General features: G+C 36.9%; 1 protein-coding gene across 2 annotated transcripts in view; it reads right to left on the bottom strand.

The window, feature by feature from the left end:
- myo1cb (myosin Ic, paralog b) overlaps nt 1-15,501 on the bottom strand; it is a 62,775-nt gene extending 47,274 nt beyond the window's left edge. Inside the window, exon 1 of one of the 2 annotated variants that reach the window (XM_063017393.1) lies at nt 15,310-15,501. In XM_063017393.1, coding sequence (XP_062873463.1) covers nt 15,310-15,402 — 93 coding nt within the window. In that variant the 5' untranslated portion in view covers nt 15,403-15,501. Of the gene's footprint in view, nt 1-11,271; nt 11,398-15,309 lie in introns of those variants that run through there. The other variant, XM_063017395.1, reaches the window with a different exon arrangement.
- Between the last annotated feature and the right edge of the window lie 5,735 nt (nt 15,502-21,236).

The following is a 21,236-nucleotide window of genomic DNA, read 5'->3' as shown; positions in this document are numbered from 1 at the left end:
CCGTGTTCGAGTCTTGCAGGTTCCACCGGCCTGGTCAGACACTATACAGACACATTTAGCCGACTGAGATTGCCGATAACCTTCTTAACATTCCAAAAGTGACTCGTACTGTGAGGGCAAGGCAACAACTTGAGTGGTGGAAGAATGCACAAACCCTGGCATGTTCTTCCGTGCATAGTTAAGCTCTCTGTGGGAACTGCAGCAATTACATTAATAATGAAGCAAGAGTGCAGGGATCCAGTAAGAACTGGAATTGCCAAATTGTTCTCCAAACACAGAATTAGAGTTAGATTTTATTTTATAAAATATTTTATTACAAATGGAATTTCAATAATATGTTTTATTTATTAGTTTTGGTGATTACACCATTTTTGGTGATTTTAACCAAAAACCCTTTATTTACCTATGCACTCTGCACAGGCGCCTCTCTATCTGCCAATCAGGGTTTGAAGACCCGACCCACATAGTCTGAAACGTGTCTGCTGCAGGCGCTGCCAATTATGCTTGCTAGATGGCGCCCAGCCAACCAGTGGCAATGCCGAGCTTTAAACCGGTTCAGAGTTCGGAATCTCTGTGCTGGTGTGCTAGCGGAATATCCCGCTGCACCACCTGGGTGCCTGTGACATAGCAGTCTTATATGCTTTCCTGATTTTATGTTTCAGACACAAGTGGTGGTGTCAGAAGGAGGGAGGGCTGAATGGGAAACGCTGCTGCAACAGCGACTTGTACTGCTGGCATGAGGAGAAATACAGAGTGTACATACACACGTACAGAAATACATTGTGATCGTCCATTCACATTAAGGGCTCTTAGTAAGCATCCACCACTTGTGGAGTAAAAATGTGCTGCTGGATTTACACCTGATAGAAGATGCACATGCTAATGTGCATCCCTCCCGCCTAGTAAGTGTGTTGGGCAAACAGTAGAGTTCGCTGGGAAATCAAATAAATCTGAATAGGGATAGAGCAAAATGAGGTAAAACAAAGAAATGAAGTACATATGTTTTTATTCATGTAATACAATTTCACTAATAGAGATAAATAACAGTGGTAAGACTCAAACTAACAATCTATGTGCAATGGCTAAACTTTTAGCTTAAAGAAAAAACATTAAAAAAACAGTGAGCACTGAGGAATTTACTGAAACTCTGAAACCGCAGCCATATCACAACATCTCTGGTATGTTAAACGCATTACAACATAATTTCCTTAGCTAGCAGAGGGTTAGCACAATGTAGCAGTAAGGGCACTCACTTAAGCCACTATTAATCCACACAGCAGCATGTCAGAGGCAGGGTGTGGTGGAAGAACCCTTTATTCACACAGGGCATCTGGAATTATTCCCAGTTTGTGACCAGACAGACAGCACTTATGAAATCATGACAGTGATCAAGCCCTGCCATTCCACACATAGCACATTGGTTAGGAGATGCCAGCGTTACGAATAGTAAGTGAAAGTAAGAGCATAGATCATAAGGGACTCATATGGACATATTCAGAACATTTTTGTGAAAAGTAGCTGTGCCGTTCAACTAAACTTTTTTATGTTTCACAATTAATTATGTCAATATTATGTCGATATTGTAATTAACACAAAGCAAAGATATCATAATAGCCAGATGAAGGCAGATCTATCATGTTGCAATTTGAATTAAGTGGACATAGTTTGGAAATACATGGAGTCCAAGGAACCGTCTGTGAAACTCCACAATCAGATTATGGTTCGGCATCGATCAGGGCAAGAATATAAAGCAATATCAAAGGTTTATAGTGTTCTCAGGACCACAACAGCCTTAATAAGTTTGAAATGTAAGAAGCTTGGCACAGCCCTGAACCTTGATTTGGCATTCAGGCCGCCATAGACGGATGGTGGATGCCACGGTTAAAGGGCATATATCTGCTCACTTGGAATTGCTAACTGGCATGTAAAAGACTCTGGCAACAAGAGAAAAAGACTCTGGTCTGAGATTAATTAACCTCTTTGGGCAAAACAACAAGGACTATATCTGGCAAAAATAGGTACTGCACAACACCTAGCTAATACCATCGCTATGGGAAAACATGTTGTGGCAGCATTATGCTAAAGGGGTGCTACTTAGCAACAGGGACTGAAAAACTGGTAAAAATTAAGAGATGGATAAATGCAGAGGATATAGGAATATTCCCTGAAGAGTACACATAAGTACTTCCACAGTTTACCTTTCAATGTGACAATGCCCCAAAGCATACAGTCAAAACAACACTGGAGTGGCTTGGGGGCAAGTCTCCAAATGTTCTTAAACTTAAACCCTATCAAACGTCAGTGAGAAACCTGAACATGGTAGTTCACAAAGGTACAGCATGTGATAAATGTTTTAGAGGATCTGCCATAAAGAATGGGATAAACTACCCAAATCAAGGTGTGCAAAGCTTGTAGAGACGTATCCAAAAAGATTTACAGCTGTAACTGCTTTTAATGATGCTTCTACAAAGTACTCTCATGAGAACTCAGTTGTTGTTTTTCAACTAATTTTTGAAAGCTCTAAAAACACGCTTTTACTTTGTCATAATGGGTGATTAAATGTAGACTAATGAATAAAATGGCATTTGTGTGCCCAGTCTGAGTTTATGTGCTGTCTTGAGGAGGTTTTAATGAGGGATGTTCTCGTCAAGGGATCTGAATACTGTCCGTGTGGGCTTTATCTAATCTTATCTGGGTCCAGTACCAATGGGAAACACTGGCACAAGACATAAATACCCTGGACAGGGCACTGTTATGCACATTTTTAATATGAAGGAGATTTGATTAAAGGCCTAAATGCACTAAATACTCACATTACTGATAATAACCTTACTATTTTTTTAAAGTCTACATAAGTACATACATAATCCTGTGCTGGCGAAATGTGATAATGATCCGATTGTGAGATTTGTTAGCACTAGCTGGAAATTGCGAAACCCACATACTCAATCACTCACAGTTCTGCACATTCCACTCTTATCTGGGTGCAGATATCAGTTCCATCTCCCTGGCGGTGTTCAAATTCCCAAGCTGTTTCCTCCCCATTTTTCTTTTTAAGAGAGATCAAACCTTGAGTTGAATTAAAAGCAAAAAAATCTAATCCAGATACAAAACACAGTTTGGTAAATTGCTCTGTATAATTATTTTTATGTTTATTAATGTCATTTAAGAGCTCCTCTTAGACTCGCTTTAAAATCATTCCTAGGGTTTTTGCTCATATATGCAGCCTAAGTACTCAGTGGTTCCTCTCACTGTTGCTGTAAGCAAATCTGCATTTCTAGAGTAGTTAGTCAGGGCCATGGTCTCAATTCTGTTCCCAGATTGTAACAGTCCCATGAATTGAAAATGAAACTAGCCATGACCAGTATTACCTTACTGACCCTGCACAAAAGCCATATGAAAAAGACTAGACAAACATGCTAAGAACACTCCTCAGTTCTCATAAAGCCTCAATGTAATGAACTGTTGTGTTGAATCAGATGTTACTAAGCAGGTAAATCATAAACCATTGCTGGACTTTGCTTTGCTAACTGTGGTTAAAAAGTAAAACCCCACCTAGCAGATTTAATCAGTTCTAAACCAAACCCTGTTCATGTTTTACAACAGATCTGACATGTATGATTGTGTGAAACAGGATAAGAATAAAGAGAATTAAAACAGTAAAAGACCAAACACTTTTCTGCTAACCAGCACTGATCGTTTAAAGCAAACTCAGCACTCTATGGACAAAAAGAGCTAAATACTGTTTACTGACAGCATGTGCTCACGTTCATCCTCTAGATTGGTAGTTACCATGATGTGTTTTACACCTCTGTTTGGGTACATGGTAAAGCAATTTAATCATGGGTGCAGTCTTGGGTTCTAATCTCTGATTTGCCTGAAAATAGGCTGTATATTGAATAACAGGATCAATAGAACTGGCAGGAAATTTGAAAGTGTGATCAGTAGGTTGGGTGGAAATACTTCCTGATACATATTATGCAAAGAAGGCATTAACAAAAGTAACAGCAGCTCCAAAACAATAACTTTATTTGTATTCATTTTCATATGGAAAGGGGTATTATGTTAATCTTAATCCATGGCAAGCAAAAGAAACCAATTTGCAATATATTGCCATATATTGATATAGTAAAACAATGTGCATAGTTTTCACAAACAACATTGTACAACAGCTTCATGGTTGGAAAGGATTTTGTTAAAGTACAAAAACTGCTATGAACAGGGCCAAACCCTATCCAACTTTCCTCAAATTAGCCCAAAATTAATAGCAGATTTTTGTAACACAAGACTGGCCTAAGTAAGTAGGTGGGAATTAGCTCTTTAATGGAAGGAGAAGTGGGTTACAAATACATCGTAACATATATACACAAGGGTACGTTATGTTTAGCTCCTGCTGTCAATACACATCACCATAACCCTTCAAATATTCATTGTTAACCAGGATTTTAATACATTTGCCAATGATTGCCATCATACAACTTTATGTACTGTAATTAACAGTGTAGCGCAAGTGTAAAGTAATACATCAGCAAAATTAGCCAATTCAATTAGCCAGTACATTCATGTAAACTCTATTTGGAGGGCTGGTATTAAATAATAGTGCAGTGGAGAAACAGCAGGAGGAAAACTAACAGTTGTAAGTCAGGTGCAACATCACGTTAAACAACTTTACCAGGTTCCCAGGTTCCAGGATTTGGGATGAAAGGGCCTTAATACATGGGTCACTGAGGTCACTAGGGACGAAAGGAACAAAAGGACAAGGGTGATTCCCAAATTTTAACCTACCTCCTGCATCATTGTGAAGCTGGTGAGCTGGAAAATAATGACTACAAGTTAATGACTGTTGCTTAATAGTAGTAACTTGATAACAACTGAGAACAGTTATATTAATGCTAATTACACAAAGTCTAATGGTCTGTACACAGAACCAACCAGCAACACAAGGTAATAAATTGATACCATAAATGTATGAATTACCAGGCACTGAGCTGCAGGTTAATAGACAAGAAAACAAGCTACATTTACAAGCAAATTTTTAACATCCATTAAAAAATTTGCAAAGTGTTCTTCTGATGGCCCAGTATTAGCCCCTGACCCTCGAGCTGTTCTTGTCTGCTAATGTTACAAAACAGAGGAAGGTTTAGAAAGGATTCCAAAAACATCCTACATCACTGGATTAATCAGTATGGTTATAGTGTGTGTGTGTGTGTGTGTGTGTGTGTGTGTGTGTGTGTGTGTGTGTGTATATGAGTGTGCATGTATGTAGAAATACAGTGCTCAGGGACTTTAAGCCCCCTAATCTACCTAGTCAGCAAATTGGCCTTGTCTAAGCAGATGAATTTGAATGGTGCTAAGTACACAGTAATGTAATAGTGGCGGTGAAAAGGCAAATAATACCAAACAGAGCAAATACCAACCATATCATACCATACAATTCAATGAATAAGCTACAAGCTGTAAACTAAGTCACAATGCCATGAACCGGCATGGTAATTGGATATCTGGATGCTTATTAGAATGAATTTACCTAATCTCGCTTTATGTTCTTTGTCGGGTGAATAAAGTAGAAAAAACTTTTTCTTAAGTTTTCTTAAGATAAATTGACTAAAATAGATGTAAAGTAGTCATTCAAATGACTGAATTTAGGCACATTATACATCCTTGCAGCTGCTTATAATTGTTTTTTTTAAACTTTTTTAAAATTTGAAATGTTTGATCTTGAAATCAAATTTGAAATATTTTTCACTGGTACTGAACATTTAAATTCATGAATATCCAGTAATGTTAATATTCAACTGGAAGAAAGGGTTAAAATACCTATTCCTACTCAGCACAACGGCAGACCAAGTTGTAGCTCATACTTTTTCCTGATATGCAACGGACTGAAGTCCAAGGGCGTTGCCCATCAGGCTTGTGAAGCGTTGAGTGGAAAAGCCACAGCTAAATTGAGTCAAGCTGCAGACCCAACAATGACCCAATAACGTGCCAAGACGTTTACTCATTCCCCTTATAACCAAATCTACATACTGAGGGTTTTTTTTTGGTGTTCCTCATGGTCCCCACCCCTGTATGCAGCTAAGGGTATTTAAGATTTTAGATTTGCTTGTGATCACAGGAAATGAGTTTTACATTTATGCTTAGCTGCCCTTTCTGTTCCTTTTTAAGCCTAGATACATTTGCTATTTAAAAACAGACTACGTCATTAGGAAGCTTCTGGAGCTGTCACTCTCTTGAGAGAGGAAATCTAGCAAGTCTGAGCAACATTAAACTGAGCCAGAGTAGAAAGGGTAAACGTTTTTGGCAGCGTTTTTGGTCGGACATGGGTGTTTCCTGCCCTCTGCATTACAGAAGCAGGTGTATCCCCGTTGAGCACTCTCCAAAACCACTGACACATTGACAGCTGGCACTGACCTGCCCAGAATACAAGGTTTTTCCTCTAGTCTATGTCATGGTTGCCTTAAGATCCCAATCACAGAGAAGTTCGCAAATCACCACCTACATTCACAAACATTTGATGAACATTGAGTGATTGGAGTATAATTTCAGACTAAACAAGTGGTTAAGTGGTTAAGACACCATTAAAATCCAGTGTGGATTCCAGCGGCAAGAGTACACAAAGTGTTCTGCTGACACGGATCAGACATGGGAGGGTTCAGGGACAGCTGAAAAAAAAAGTCCCAAAGCTTTTACTTTTAACCAAAAACTAAAGACCCAGGGCTCTTAACCATTTGTGAGTATGTCTCCTGTCAATGTGCAATCCAAAAGAATAGAAAAATCCCCCCACCCCGCTATAGTTTACAAGGCCACAGTCAATCTTTTTACAGCTGATTTGATCAACTTTTAGGATATGACTGTGTCGGAAACACTTGAACATAATAATTACGAGGGGTGTCCACATACTTTTGGACATTAACATACATAGTGAATGCTGAACTAGTTCACTATTTTCTGCATTTAAATACAGCGTCTTCTCCAATGATTCGTTTTGATGTGATGATTATTTATTACATTTACTACAATGCCAGTGTGGCAGTCAAGCCTCTACCCAAACCAGTCTCTGAATGTACAGGGAGTTGCCTTCCAAGGATTAGTCCCATACAGCTGAAAAGCTTGCTAATCAGGCACATTTACTTTGGAAAAATTATATTAGCAAATTAGCTGAAAGTGCAAATGCTGAATGACGTCTTTTCTTTTTGCCAAGGTTCATACTTATTAAAAGCCACTAAATCTGCATCTAAATGTGAAACTGTACCTAACACACAATCCTATTAAACTGAGAAGCCTGTGCTGTTTACTATAACATTTGCAACAATGGCTGTTAAGCTCTAAGCTGCTGTGCTTTTAACCAGAGTGCGAATTATACAGTGACGACTGGGGGGTGGGTGAACTTTATATATTAACTAACGACCCCTTTCCCCCAAACTGTTATTTTTACCTCTTCCTGGGGGAGGAGGAGTTCAAGTATTAATTAGGTGGGTCAGACCTCCCCAATTCCACCTTAATTCAAACCATGTTTTCAGAGTCCTAGAGCTCTCAAAAATGTACAATATGTCTCTTTCCAGAGCACAGTCCCACGGTGACTGGTGTTACTCTGATGGAAAAATCAATATAACAGCAATGACTTCAACTCCAGTGCAAATACTGAATGACAATGGCAGCTTTCTAAGGTCAACACTGATTATTCATTCATGTGTACTATCTTTCTGCTGGACAGTGTTGTAGTGGGTCATGCTGGAACTGTTGGTACAACAATAAAACATACATTTAGTATATATATAGTCCATTTATTATATAGGAGAGGGGAACCATTAGGACCCTGTAGGCCCTCAGACAGGGCCTAAAATATTCTAAACATAAATTATATATACTGTATATATCGTAAGTGATTAGTTCAAATTCAATCTACTTACAATTTGAAATACAAATGCAAGCACATAAATCCTTCATACCTGCCTATTCAATTTGTGCTGGAATGTAAAGGGATGGATTAAATAAGCCCATTCATAACCCTCTGCTATCACTAGAAAGAACTTCAGTCCAGCTTAAATTCTCAGCGAGCTTGGCAATAGCATCAGTTTGTTTTAATAAAAGAACGCTGAAAATGCTTTGCAAGAAACTGAATTTATGAAGTATTACAACTTTATTCTCAAGGTCAAACATAAACAAATAATAGTGGCTCTAAAATGCTGTTGTAGAACACAGTAAACAAGGCAGGGTTTTTTTTCAGACAGGGTGAGAATGGGACAGAGGGCCAAGATTAAAAGTCATGACTTGCTACTGCACTGAAGTCACACCCATTAATGAAGCAAATTTTATGACAACATTGAATCAACATTATTACAAATATTATTGGAGCAGCCAGGTATGACCATAACTGTAAAGATATAAATGTTCTATTTGGGTATGTTCATGGAAAAATGTTAGCCAAGAACTGTTTATGTACCTGGGACACTGGGAAAATTAAATTGACATGAATTAAACTAATGCAGGAAAGACAGTACAGAGTCATTAGCCACAGTCAAAGCTAATTACTTGTGGTTGCTTAGTCAGTTGCAAAGGAATTCCACATACCATATCGGACTATCAAACTTTGAAGTTGTTGTGGTTTTAGCTTAACCAAAATCTCTCCCAACCTTGGTTGCTAGAGAATGGGGACATGTTAATCCACTACAGTTTAAAGGCCTGAGCAATCAGCTTGGGAAAAGCTCACTGACATGCAAATGAATGAACTGAATGACGTCATGTCTTCACTGAGGTTCACAGTGTAAATGTAGTAGAACAGACTGAACACAAATCCACACATGGCTACTCATTTACTTACAAATGTGTGTGTCATTTTCATTACAAAATATATAACAGCTGTCAAGTCTTCTTTCACAAAATGTTAAAGTGTCTGTGTTCAAGGGGGTTGAGGTCAGGTATCTGTTCTGACAAGTAGAGTTGCTTTATGCCAAATTTGTCAAACCACATATTTATGGAACACGTATTATACAGTAAAGGACTTTGATCAACCTGCTGCCGCAAAGTTTACACCATATTGTAACATAACACCTAAACGTGGAGGGCTGTCCACAAGATTTTGTGGCTACATACTGCTTTTAAAAAAGTTCCACATACCTTAATCAAACTAATGACCTAGCAAGCCTGTTTTGTTAATTACAACATTTGCAACAATAGCAGTTAAGCTTAAATCTATTATGTTTTTAACCAAAGCAGAGGCCTACGGCTCTTGAGAAATTTACAGGAAGTCTTCATTTATTTATATAAATAAAGTGAAATTACTTAAAGTGCAAATATTTAATAATGTCACTTTACCAGGGGTAATGGTGGACTCAAAGAATTGAAACAAAATTTCTACTAGTATTCCGTAACATGACTGTCAGTTAAACTTCTTTGTTGTAAACTTCTCCAAATATTTAAAGTAAATGATACATAATAAAGGTAAATTATTGTTTAAAATTGTAATTTAGAATGTATATTTGTCAGCAATTATACCTGTGGCAAATTTTCAATAATGTTAAGAGTATTGCAATCTAGAGCCCACAGACACAAAGGCAAGTTTTCTTTTTGACCCATTTTCACTTAACGAGAAATATCTTATACTTTATCAGGCTACTAAACTAACACATCTGTCTTGTTTACTGTGACAGTTACAACAATGCCACTCAGTATATTAAACAACAGAGGTTTTCTTTCCCTGAATTCCCCACTTAGGCCTTGAGGCATATTTACCTTGTTGATGTAATGTGTGAGACAGTAGAAGTAACATGACAGTTATACGATGAATGAAGGGCACCAGGAAGAAATGTGTATGAGGACACTGAAGGACATGACCTGCTGACAACCTCAACATGTCACTGACTCACTGCTGCGTGACATGATGACAATAATGACATTTTAAATACTGAGGTCTAAATTTCCTTAGGAATCAATAATCTGTCTGTCTGTCTAAATAATGAAAAAATCATGTCAATGGAAACAAAAAAATTGATTAAGATCACTTCTGAAATCTCCCAAAATACAATGTCAAGCAGTGTGAACACTGCAAAGAGCGCATGTTGTTGGCTAATCTGGAGGACACAAGACCATCTCAGAGGCATTGAACATACCTCAAAGCACAGTAAATGATTTTACTTGTTGCCCATATAAGCAAACAATGTGAAAGGTTAAGTCTCATGAACAAAAATAAAGTCTATAATATGGCAAATTGGCTGACTTTAACCTTATAAAACACAGCAACGGACAGGTTGAGCTGTATTTCATTTGTTTACAACCAAAATAGTCTCTTAATATTGGAGTTCTGTCAGTATGTTGGAGACAGTCTACTGAACAAATAAAAATGAAGTCAACTGACACACATCTAGAGAAGGATGCATGACAACTTTAAAGCCTTTAAATATACCCTGTAGTTCAGTTCACTCCATTATAAAGTGCAATAAATATAAAAACTACAGCCACACCCCTCTGTCAATAGACAGCCTAGGTTAAATACAACATGAAACTTTCAGTTTTGTTTACTAAAGAGTGAAAACTAAATTCCACAAAGTAAGACATATTATGGAAAACTGACTTACTGCAACTTTCCCCCACAAGAAACACTGTTTTCATTAAATTACACCTAGCCTGCCCAGGTCAGTGTATATGTGAATTTCATTCTATCCTAACTTGTACTGGCTTACCTTTTTAAAAATAAACCATGTGCAAAAGCTGGCAAAATCACCGAAATCTTGGCATAAAAAACCTGTACTGCTTAGGCCAGTCTATACAGTATGTGAATATATTCCAGAATGGCCTTGCTGACCTTTTTTTCCCAGAGAATGAATAAAAATGTGGCCGAAGATATAAAACAGTGAAATAAGCTATAATATGAAAAGTGACTAGTTTTCCTCTGAGAAACCACACCCACGCTGCCTAGATCAGTAATTATGTGTTGTGAATTTCATAACATGGACTGGCTGATCTTTTTTAAAGATGTAATACAAACTGCAACAGACAGAAAACTGGCAAAGTCACATATAATGGAAAGCCCACAAAACATTGATGTTATTACATTACACCCACACTGCCCAAGTCAGTGGAAATGCTATGTGAATTACAAAAATGGCAAGTCACTAATAATGTAGAAACTGCCTTTCTGTAACTTTTGCAGGATCAATGTCTCATTATTTTAATGTATTTCTGTCAGGAGACATGAAATCACTTTGCTTATAATAAGAATGACTGTTGAAGGTTACACAAGTGAATCTAAAGGCGAGTTTCTAATGTTCTTACCTCAAATTCACAACGCTGCAGTCAGTCAGTCCTTGTCCAAAATCTTACCGCGTCCTGTATTCACATTAACATTTCATTCATTCAGCTGAACCCAAACTGCAGGACTGAATTCCGGTCAGTACACGAGTCGCCTCCTGCTGTAGGTCTCCAGAAGCAAGCGGACTGTAATCTTTACCGGCTCTTCTGAACTGAAGCTGTGTTATAAATGTACAGGAATAAGGTCGCAGTATAATGATCCTCTATCTCTGGTGATAAGGCGAGTAGGTGTAGGTGTAAGGTGATGAACAGAAATATGAGCCGAGTGTGTAGATTATTCGCTGGTCAGGAATCACAGTGTTTGAATGAGCGCTGGTGTAGTAGCCATGCTGGACTGTGTGTGCTGGCCTCTCTGCATGGTAAAAATGTTAAAGCCGAAGCCAACCCCACCCACTAACCACACACCTTCTAACAGGAAGTTCAAACCGCCAAACCCACAACCACTGTCAGTGTGATCTGCATATGACAACACACACCTTACTGACAATATACTGTAACATTACTGAGACTATACACAATATTAATGCTATACTAGATTTAGTTCATTTAGTAGAATAGGCTAATACACCTAGCATGAAGTGAAAGTCACCGAAACAGAGACCTGTGTAAAAGTGAATTAGAAGTAGATGAATAATTGGTTATCCAGGCGTAATGGCTTTTGTTTACTGTCAATAATAAACCACTTTTGTTTTGTGGTTACAGCAGCTCCAGGGCTAAACACAGAGCTCAGGACTAGGCGTTTCTTATGAAGTAAACACCGACTTATACTGCCATCCAATGATGATCCCTGTTATTACATCTGACTGACGTCATTTACTATGGCAAGGATTCTCAATTCTGCACAGCAAGCAACACTACATGACTAAAAGTATGTGGATAAGCCTCCTAATTATTAAGTTTAAGTGTTGTAGAACACTTATTGCTAAGAGGTGAATGAAATCAATATAATAAAATAAATATCCTTCCAACTTTGTGGCATTTTCTGTTCTTCTTCTTTTAGCATGACTGTTACCCTCTGCCCAAAACTAGTACCTTAAAGAAAGACATGGTTTGACAAGTTTGCACTGGAGAAATTCTAATATTTTGCACTTAGCCCAGACTTTAAACCACACTGAACACCTTTGAGGTAAATTTAAGTGTCGATTGGGAGCCAAATATCAGTGCCTGACCTTACAAATGCTATTTTAACTGAATGGGTCCAAATTGCTACACACACATTTCACAATCTTTTGGAAACCTTTTCAAGAAAAGTGGAGGTAGTTATAGTTGGAAGATCGAGAGGGATAGTAGGGTTGAAGCAGTTAGTAAAGATGGATTATTATTATTATCATTATTATTATTAGGGCGGCACGGTGGCTCAGTGGGTAGCACTGTCACCTCACAGCAAGAAGGTCCTGGGTTCAGTTCCTAGGTGGGGCGGTCCGGGTCCTTTCGATGTGGAGTTTGCATGTTCTCCCCGTGTCTGTGTGGATTTCCTCCGGGAGCTCCGGTTTCCTCCCACAGCCCAAGTCCAAAGACAAGTATGGTGAATTGGAGATATAAAATTGTCCATGACTGTGTTTGACATTAAACTTGTGAACTGATGACTCTTGTGTAATGAGTAACTACCATTTCTTTCATGAATGTAACCAAAGTGTGTAAAACATGACGTTGAAATCCTAAGAAATATTATTATTATTCCTAGTCAGGTTGCATCAGATGTTTTCACATTAAGTTTTTGTAAATAAAGGTAGCTAAAAACTACTACATTTATTTTAAATAAATACTGAATACTTAAAAGAAGATAAAGCAACAATGATATATTTCAGAACTCTACCTGGGCTTTATTAAATAACAGGTCACTACACTAAAATATAACTAACACTCATCAGACACTGTCATTATTTTAATTATTTTATTAAAATCACTTTATTATTTATATTTTTAATGTAGACAATTTTCAGCGATTTTAAAACTCCTTCTTCCTCTTACTAACATAATGATGTATTCACTTAAACAAATTCACTTATGTAAAGCAAATGTGAACTTTTGACCTTGAAAACTCAGTAATCTGCACTATAATGGACTTGATGTGCTACTATAGTCAAAGTGGAGGTGTGATTGTTCTTGTGTGTAGGTTCCTCTGTAATATTGCTTTGCTCTGACTTGTAATCAGTGTGAGAACAGTATTAAACAGATTAGTTTAAGGGAGCTCAGCTGGGAGGAAAGGTTGTATCCTGTTGACGAGGCAGAGTTGAACTGACAAGCCCTAGTACAGGGTGTGTACCTGTCTCCTGTCACCAGTGATAGCTCATACAACAATAGCTTAATAGGTTAATTTATTTCTTAGGCTGATGCAACACACACACACACACACACACACACAGTCAGAAGGTGATGTCACCTGGTGAAAAGGGTAGGAAAATGCATAATGTGCCAAAATATCAAAATTATTAGTGTTGTTTATTCTGAATTTAGTCAAAACTAAATTCCAGTTTATGCAACTTTTGACAATTATACAAGAGCACTGACGTCATGGCTTGACATCTGCTCAGGTTCATAACAATGAATGTACTGGTTACTTATTCATAGACCATTAATCATTTTGTTTAATTATTAAAACAATAATATATGTACTCTTATTGTTACTGGTTTACATAAGTAGTAAATACTCACTATGGATACAGAAACAATGTGCTGTTTAATGCTATAATGCACAGTTACCATTAGGTGGCAGTGTTTATAAGGTAAGCTACTATTGGCAATTATATCACACACCAGGAAAGAACTAAACCAAACACGAACCTACAGAACCTGCTGGTTCTTGTTGTACAACTTACAAACAGCTGGAGCAGTTACTGTAAAAACACTAACAAAATCAACAATACCAGTTATAGTGTATATGGTGACAAATTTACAGTTAAATTGTATTTACTCAAATTTGATAAAACTGCTTTTTTTATGCCAATTTAGGGCCAAAACAAAACGAATGAAGGGCACCAGGAAGAAAAAGATGAGTCCACATACGTCAATATTATTAAATTAACAAATGGAAGGATTTGCATATTTTTTTTGCATATGTATTTGACCTGGCAGGGAGCACAGTGGCACAGCCAGTAGAGTGAAAGCTGCAGAGCAACATGAATCCTCGGGACCTGGTTTAATCTTTGCCTCAAGTCACTGTCTTTGAGTTTTTCATGCTACCTTCGTGTCTGTCTGGATTTGCTTTGGGTATTCTGGTTTCCTTTCGCTTTCCAAGAATGTGCAAAAAGAAATAAGTGAATGAATATCTTAGTATGTGATATCCCATGGTGCACTGGTGCCCTATCTTGGTTATTTTCCCACCTTGCACCCAGTGTTTCAGGGCCAGCTGTAACCAGGATTGAGCAGTTAGTAAAAAAATAATGATTTCATTCATTTATTAAGTAAACCTGGGTTGTTGCTAGTGGTATAATATATACTGAAGAAGTAACTGAAAGAAGGAATGGATAAATTGTACTACTCAAAATACAGTACCTTCTCATCAATCCACTGTTTTCTCATACTTTTATATACTTTATACACAGGCAGCTCACCAGCATATCCCTATCGTACCATGTCCCATCCCTATCAACCACCCCCTTGTTAGTCCAATTAATTTTAAAACACTATTACTAATTTCTGGAATTGTACTGTGATTTTGTTTGAGTATGGGTTGAAATGTAAAGTTTATTTGAATAATAATAATAAAAACAACAACAATAATAGTAATAATAATTTCTCAGCATGAAGGTCCTGTGTTTGATTCCCATGTGGAGTGTTTTTTAAAAGTATTTTATTACCATTTTTACCCAGCATGTATTAAAAATCAAAAACTGAAATCTCTTATTTGCAAATGTATTCTGACACTGTATTCAGTACTTTGTAAAACCCTTTAGCAGAAGTTAGTCTTTTTGAATAAGTCAGTACAAGTTCTCATTAACGAGAAAATAAATCTGTGTGCTAGTCACTGTGACCAGAAAAAGAGCTTAAATTTGCCTTTACCTTGGCACAGCATTGGCAGCAGCTCTCTCCATTTTTTCCAGGTGAAAGGATGATCTCTCCAGTTGGAACCAGCTGTATCTTCAGCTCCATCATGGTGTCTGTGTTGTGTCCCCTGTCCTCCAACTATTCAGATGTGTGGTGCTTACACATGCACCACAGCTGTTTCTCGGTGGGTGCAGAGGTTAAAAGATCTAGTGCAAGATTGTTTAACTTTTAATAAAGAATAAGTAAAGGCTAATGTGAGAGCCAACACTCTAGTGGTATTGTTGCCTGGTGCAAGGAGCGAGCTCGAGTGAGTTTCCTCTATAAGAGGAGTATAAGGGGAGGTGAGAGATATGGTGGGATGTCCGGGACACTTTCCAAAGCCAGTCCTGCTGTATAATTAATGTTCCCACTTTCTGAGCTGCTGGACATTGAGGGTTTGCCGTCAGGGTTTCCTCCAGGCTTCAGCATCCTGTCCTAGACATTCCAGGAGTAAACACTGGAGAAAGGTATTTTGTGTTCCCTTTACATGCAGTACAACTTGTAAACACAAGCAATCATGACACATTTTGAAACACATAAACTGATTTACTGTGTTTTCTTTTAATACACGCCAAGTAAAAATAGAGGTAATTATTTTTTTGGATGTAGGGAGGGAAGATGGAAGTGATAAGGAGGTAGAGTATGGTGCAGTGAACTTCTGTGTTTGACATTTGGGCATGAATGCATTTAAACAAACATCCCTGCTGACCTTCAACCCGACTCCTGTAACCCTGACATTCCTGTTTGTTTCTGAGCAGCATGTCACACCCAGCTCCAGTGATTAGATTCCTGCTATTATATTCATCTGAACACTTATTAATTATACATGACATCTGCAATATTTAAAAACCTACACAGTGTCTACTAAACCAAAATAATAATTATAATAATAGTAAACCAAATGGGAAAATGATTTAAAAAAATTAGGAGTCGTCAATATAACAGAAACTAATACAAGAATTAAAAGAAATGCACACACACACACACACACACACACACACATACACACAAAAAACCATTTGCAGCCTATAGTGGACATAAGGAACAGAAAAGATCAGCTGATCTGCGCCAACAAAGTTCTGGCTATAAAAAGATTAGGCCCACACTACCTACTGGCACAGCTCACACCCAGCATGGATCCAGGAGTTCCCTGAAAAGATAAAGAATGCCAACATTTGTGCCAGCAGACAACTGGACCAGATCCTGTGAAAAAATCCAAAAATATTTGGAAAAAGATAAAAGAGGCTTTTAAAGAATTATTGTACAGTGACACATTGGTAAATTGTGCTTGCCCACTATTGCTGGGATCCAGGTTTCGAATCACCAGTGGTGCTATTAGCCGGTTGGGTGTCTGCATACAGACATGATTAGCTATGGCCACGGCCCTGCGATGGATTGGCATCCAGTCTGGGTTACTGCATTGCGCCAATGGTGAAACAGTATAATAAATGAATTGTTTTACAATAAAGTTTAAACACATGGTTTTCAAGGTACAGTCTATCTTAGACAGAGTTTAAATACTACATGTCTTTGTGGGGTGGGGTATGTGAATGATCCTATTTTTGTTTCATATGTTACTGGGTGTTGCAGTAAAATATAGCACCGGTTAAAGAGGAAATGAAAGGCACACATCCTATGACCTGTGACAGGACTGAGACATTAATGTTTTTGGGCATCAACAGGAAACACCAGTCATAGTGTCCTGCTGTGCCAGGGGAAGCCCTGACAAATGTTTGTGTAATGTAGGTTTGGTTATACACTTCATACACAACAGCATTTATTAAAGGATGTTTTGGTAATATATCATTTTAAAGTTTTTGTTTCACTTGATTTACTGTTGGCTCATCGTGTAAATTTGTATCTATGTATTGTGAGTGTTCAGTAGCTAATCTCAAGATTTCTCAAGGTCAGATTTTTAAATAGTGTGCAGCAGCAACTCCAGCTGAAAAAAATTCATCTGCTGTAAATGACAAGTTAACCATGACACAAGGACAACATATCTTTGGAAGGAAGAAGTGCAGTAAGTGTGCTTCCTGCCCTTTCCTTTTCCTCTCTTTTCCTTTCCATTCCAACTACGCACATACACATCAGATTAGCCAAACCTCTTTTTAAACTTTTAAGAGGAGATTTGGAGATTGCAGGAAACTTAAAACATTAAATACATTCCTTGGCACCCGTGCTTTATTTCCCTCCATTGACATGTCCATCTTTTGTAGATGGTTCCCTGCCTCTGTAGAATTCCTTAAACTTTGTATAAATTAAGTAGAGTTAAAAAACAATCACATACAATTATAGTGCAAGGACAAAGAACCACAGTATGATAGTACCCATATATGGAGTAAAACACAGCATGATTACTTCGTAACTGTAAAAAGTTATGACTGATCGCCTGATAATTATAATAACATTTCTATGATGATGGGATTGGTTTCTTTCATGACCACAATACCCCCATCTACAGGACAAACGGGGTCATAGCATAGTTATCAACATCTGTTGGAGAATTTAGGCCAATGTGTCAGACAGCACTCTCTGGCAGAGGACAGCCTATCTAGGACCAGCTCCATTGTAGTCACCAACTAGCTCACCTGCCAGCAGTTGTTCCCCCACACACCCCCGGACATGGTCAGTTAGGCTGGTAGCAACACTGTGATTTCAACTTGAGAGATTGAACTCTCTACATCTAGGTTGGCATGTTAGATATGAGCACCCCACATTTATTCAATTTTATAGTAAATGATAAAAATGGCAATACATTTTTCCAAGCATACATATGATTGTATTGTACATTGTACATATTTAAAAACTAAGCACAATTTTAAGCAGTTATTACTGCACTATTGAGATAAACTCTGTAGTAGTTTTTAAAATGATGTGAGGTATATAGGGAGGGTCCAAACTCAAACTAAAAGTAAAGCAGGTCAGGTCTGTGGGTAAATAAAATATTGTTGAAAAGTGTAACCTTTAATGGTTATATTTTAGAAAAGTGGCATCCTGTTTGAGGTGGATGCCAGCTGGACGGAAACAGAAAGGAAGATGTGTCAACCGACGATGGCTAAAGGGCAAAACACATGAACTAAACATTAATTAATGGAACATACACAAGAGCAAACTTTCAGAATGTTTATTTATACTATAAAGGTAAGGTAAACAAAATTTATTGTTACTTTTTTTCCAGTCCTTGTCAACATAATTTCTTGGCTTCTGTGCATTTTATACATACACTCCAGAAATGAAGAAAACTAATATGTGCTGAAGCTTAACTTCTTACTGTTTAGAGTATATGTTGTTTTTTTCAGATTAGTGTTTGTAATTTCAGTATTCATGCCACCACACTTGTACTGAATTGATTTTGCTGCTTCTCGTTCCGTTTTAGTACATCCGTTCTACATCCGTTCTACATCGTAGCAAAAAGTACATGTGACATCTCTCTCTTAATACTTCATCAAAGTCATGTCAAAGTTGCTTTATTGTCAAAACTGCAATATGTACAGGACATACAGAGGATTGAAATTGCGTTACTCTCTGACCCATGGTGCAACATTAAACATTAATTAAACAATAAACCTAGAATAAAAGAAGAATATAATAATAGAATAAACACACTAAAGCACAAATATATGACACAAATATGAAAATATAGAAGTAAAATGACCATTGAAAATTTTAAAACTAGAGGTTCCAATATTAAAAACTTAGGCATTTAAAGTGGCAGTGCAGATTATGAAGTCTTTGTTAAAACCAGTGTACTTCCAACGGCAGTGCAAAATCGATTATCTATAGATAGATTAAAGTGATGTGTGAATTGAAAAGATAATGGGGATGTAAGTATTTGGTATTGATGCAACGTTGCATTGGAATGTTCCCTCAGTGTTATTTTGTCCAGTTTTCTTGATGTTCTCAGAACGTTTTTTTAAAGTTATGAAAACGTTCATAGCACGTTACCTAAACCTCATTTGCAACCATAATTTAACGTTCTGGGAACGTTGTCTTGGAATGTTCTAAGAACATTTTAAATAAGGTCCTCTGAACGTTCCCTTAACATTCCATTTTGGTTGTATAAATGTTTTATTAGAACGTTCCTTCAACGTTATTTTGTCAGTTTTTTGTTAGTTTTCTTAATATTCTCAAGACATTTAATACAAGTTAAAGAACATACCCAAAAACATTTTTTAATGTTTTAAATGTTACTTTAACATACTTTTAACATAACTACAGATAATGTTAATCCAAGACAATGTTAATCCCTCTGTTTTTGTGATATATTGGATGAAGGAGATTGCAGGCAGAGAGAGAATCCGTTTAACTCTACACAATTATTCTCAACACACACACACACACATTCATGCTTCCAACCCGTTACATAAGCACTCACTTAGTAATTCTACCCTCATTATCTTATATAGTCATTAAGTATTTACTGCCACCTTCTAACCGTTAACTAACTTACAGTTATATATCACCAAATACAATTCTTTATACAATTTGATGAACATTTTAAAAACTATTGAAGTTATTAATATGCTGAATACTTTAAATGCTATTAAAGTTATTAATAAAAATCTGTTTTTTATTATGTAATAAATGGTAAAAGTGTCAGTATACAAGTTGTAGTATGTAATGTGGGTTACACTTCATAAAATACAACTTGTTTTGGAGCAATTTGATGAATATTTTAAAAGCTATTGAAGTTATCAATATGCTGAATACTTTAAATGCTATTGAAGTTATGAACAAAAATCTGTTTTTTAATTGTGTAATAAGGGTAAAAGTGTCAGTATAAGAGATGTAGTATGTAATGTGGGTTACACTTGATAAAATACAACTTGTTTTGAAGAAATTTGTTGAATATTTAAAAAGCTATTGAAGTTATTAATATTGACCCTAAGCAGGAGTTAAAGGGACAGAGTATCATTATTTTCAAAGATAATGTTATTTTTAAAGATAATCTGTTGTTTGGTTGGTCAGTATATTGCAAGAGATATATAAACTTTTGTGATCTCAGCATTAATTTTTATGGTGCACAAAATATTTATTGCTGAAAAACATGACTTACCTCAGACGGTCTCTCTCTTTAACTTCTTTCTTTTATGCTGCAGTACATCTATTTTGCAAAGTAGCTCAGGTGAACACACCCAACAAAATGTGATAACAGTCAGGGCTTTAAGCATACAGAGGTAAGCGAGTGGGCACAAAGGTGGATGAATGAATAGATATTGTCAGCACCAGAACTGAAAAAAGCGAGTTGTTCCACAATATATTTTTACACAAATATATTTTCAACACAATATATTTTAATAAAAAAGTCAACTAGCACTTACTTCAATTGATTTAGCATATGGGCTACAAAAACATTGACGTTATGTGAATCTGGTTGTGGAGCAGTGTACTAAATGTCAAACTTGTTGCCACTATTATAAATTTGAATATGGGCAACCCATCCTTTTGTGCTGATGTGAATGAAGGAAAATACACTGAGACTCTTTCTACCTCAGCAGCCCTCCTTGACATGTGGCCATTTTCCTGGAATAAAAAAACCTGTTTTTAATTTCATATTTTAAATCTGTAGTTAACAGAATGCTACAATAACTAAACACAATGGCACAGATGCAGGGTTTTACCTGGGTTGTTGGTGGGCTTAGGTGGTTTAAAGCACACATATAACCTATTATTTGAAAGAAAATGTTGGACCTCCAGTATTTTAAGTGTAACATGCAGGTTAACGTCCACATTTAATTCATGTGTACAGATATGTGTATAGATCTGTCACCAAAAGTGAATTGTCTCGTAAGAGATGTTAAAAGCATTTACAAACTTCTCTATGTTCATTTCTAAGTAATATTATCTGTAAGCCTAAAATCATTAAAAGTCATAAGTTTATTATAGTGCAGTTCAGCACAATA

Source organism: Trichomycterus rosablanca, chromosome 20 (genome assembly GCF_030014385.1).
Source record: "Trichomycterus rosablanca isolate fTriRos1 chromosome 20, fTriRos1.hap1, whole genome shotgun sequence".
NCBI classification, from domain to species: domain Eukaryota; kingdom Metazoa; phylum Chordata; class Actinopteri; order Siluriformes; family Trichomycteridae; genus Trichomycterus; species Trichomycterus rosablanca.
This window is presented reverse-complemented; position numbering and strand designations above follow the sequence as displayed.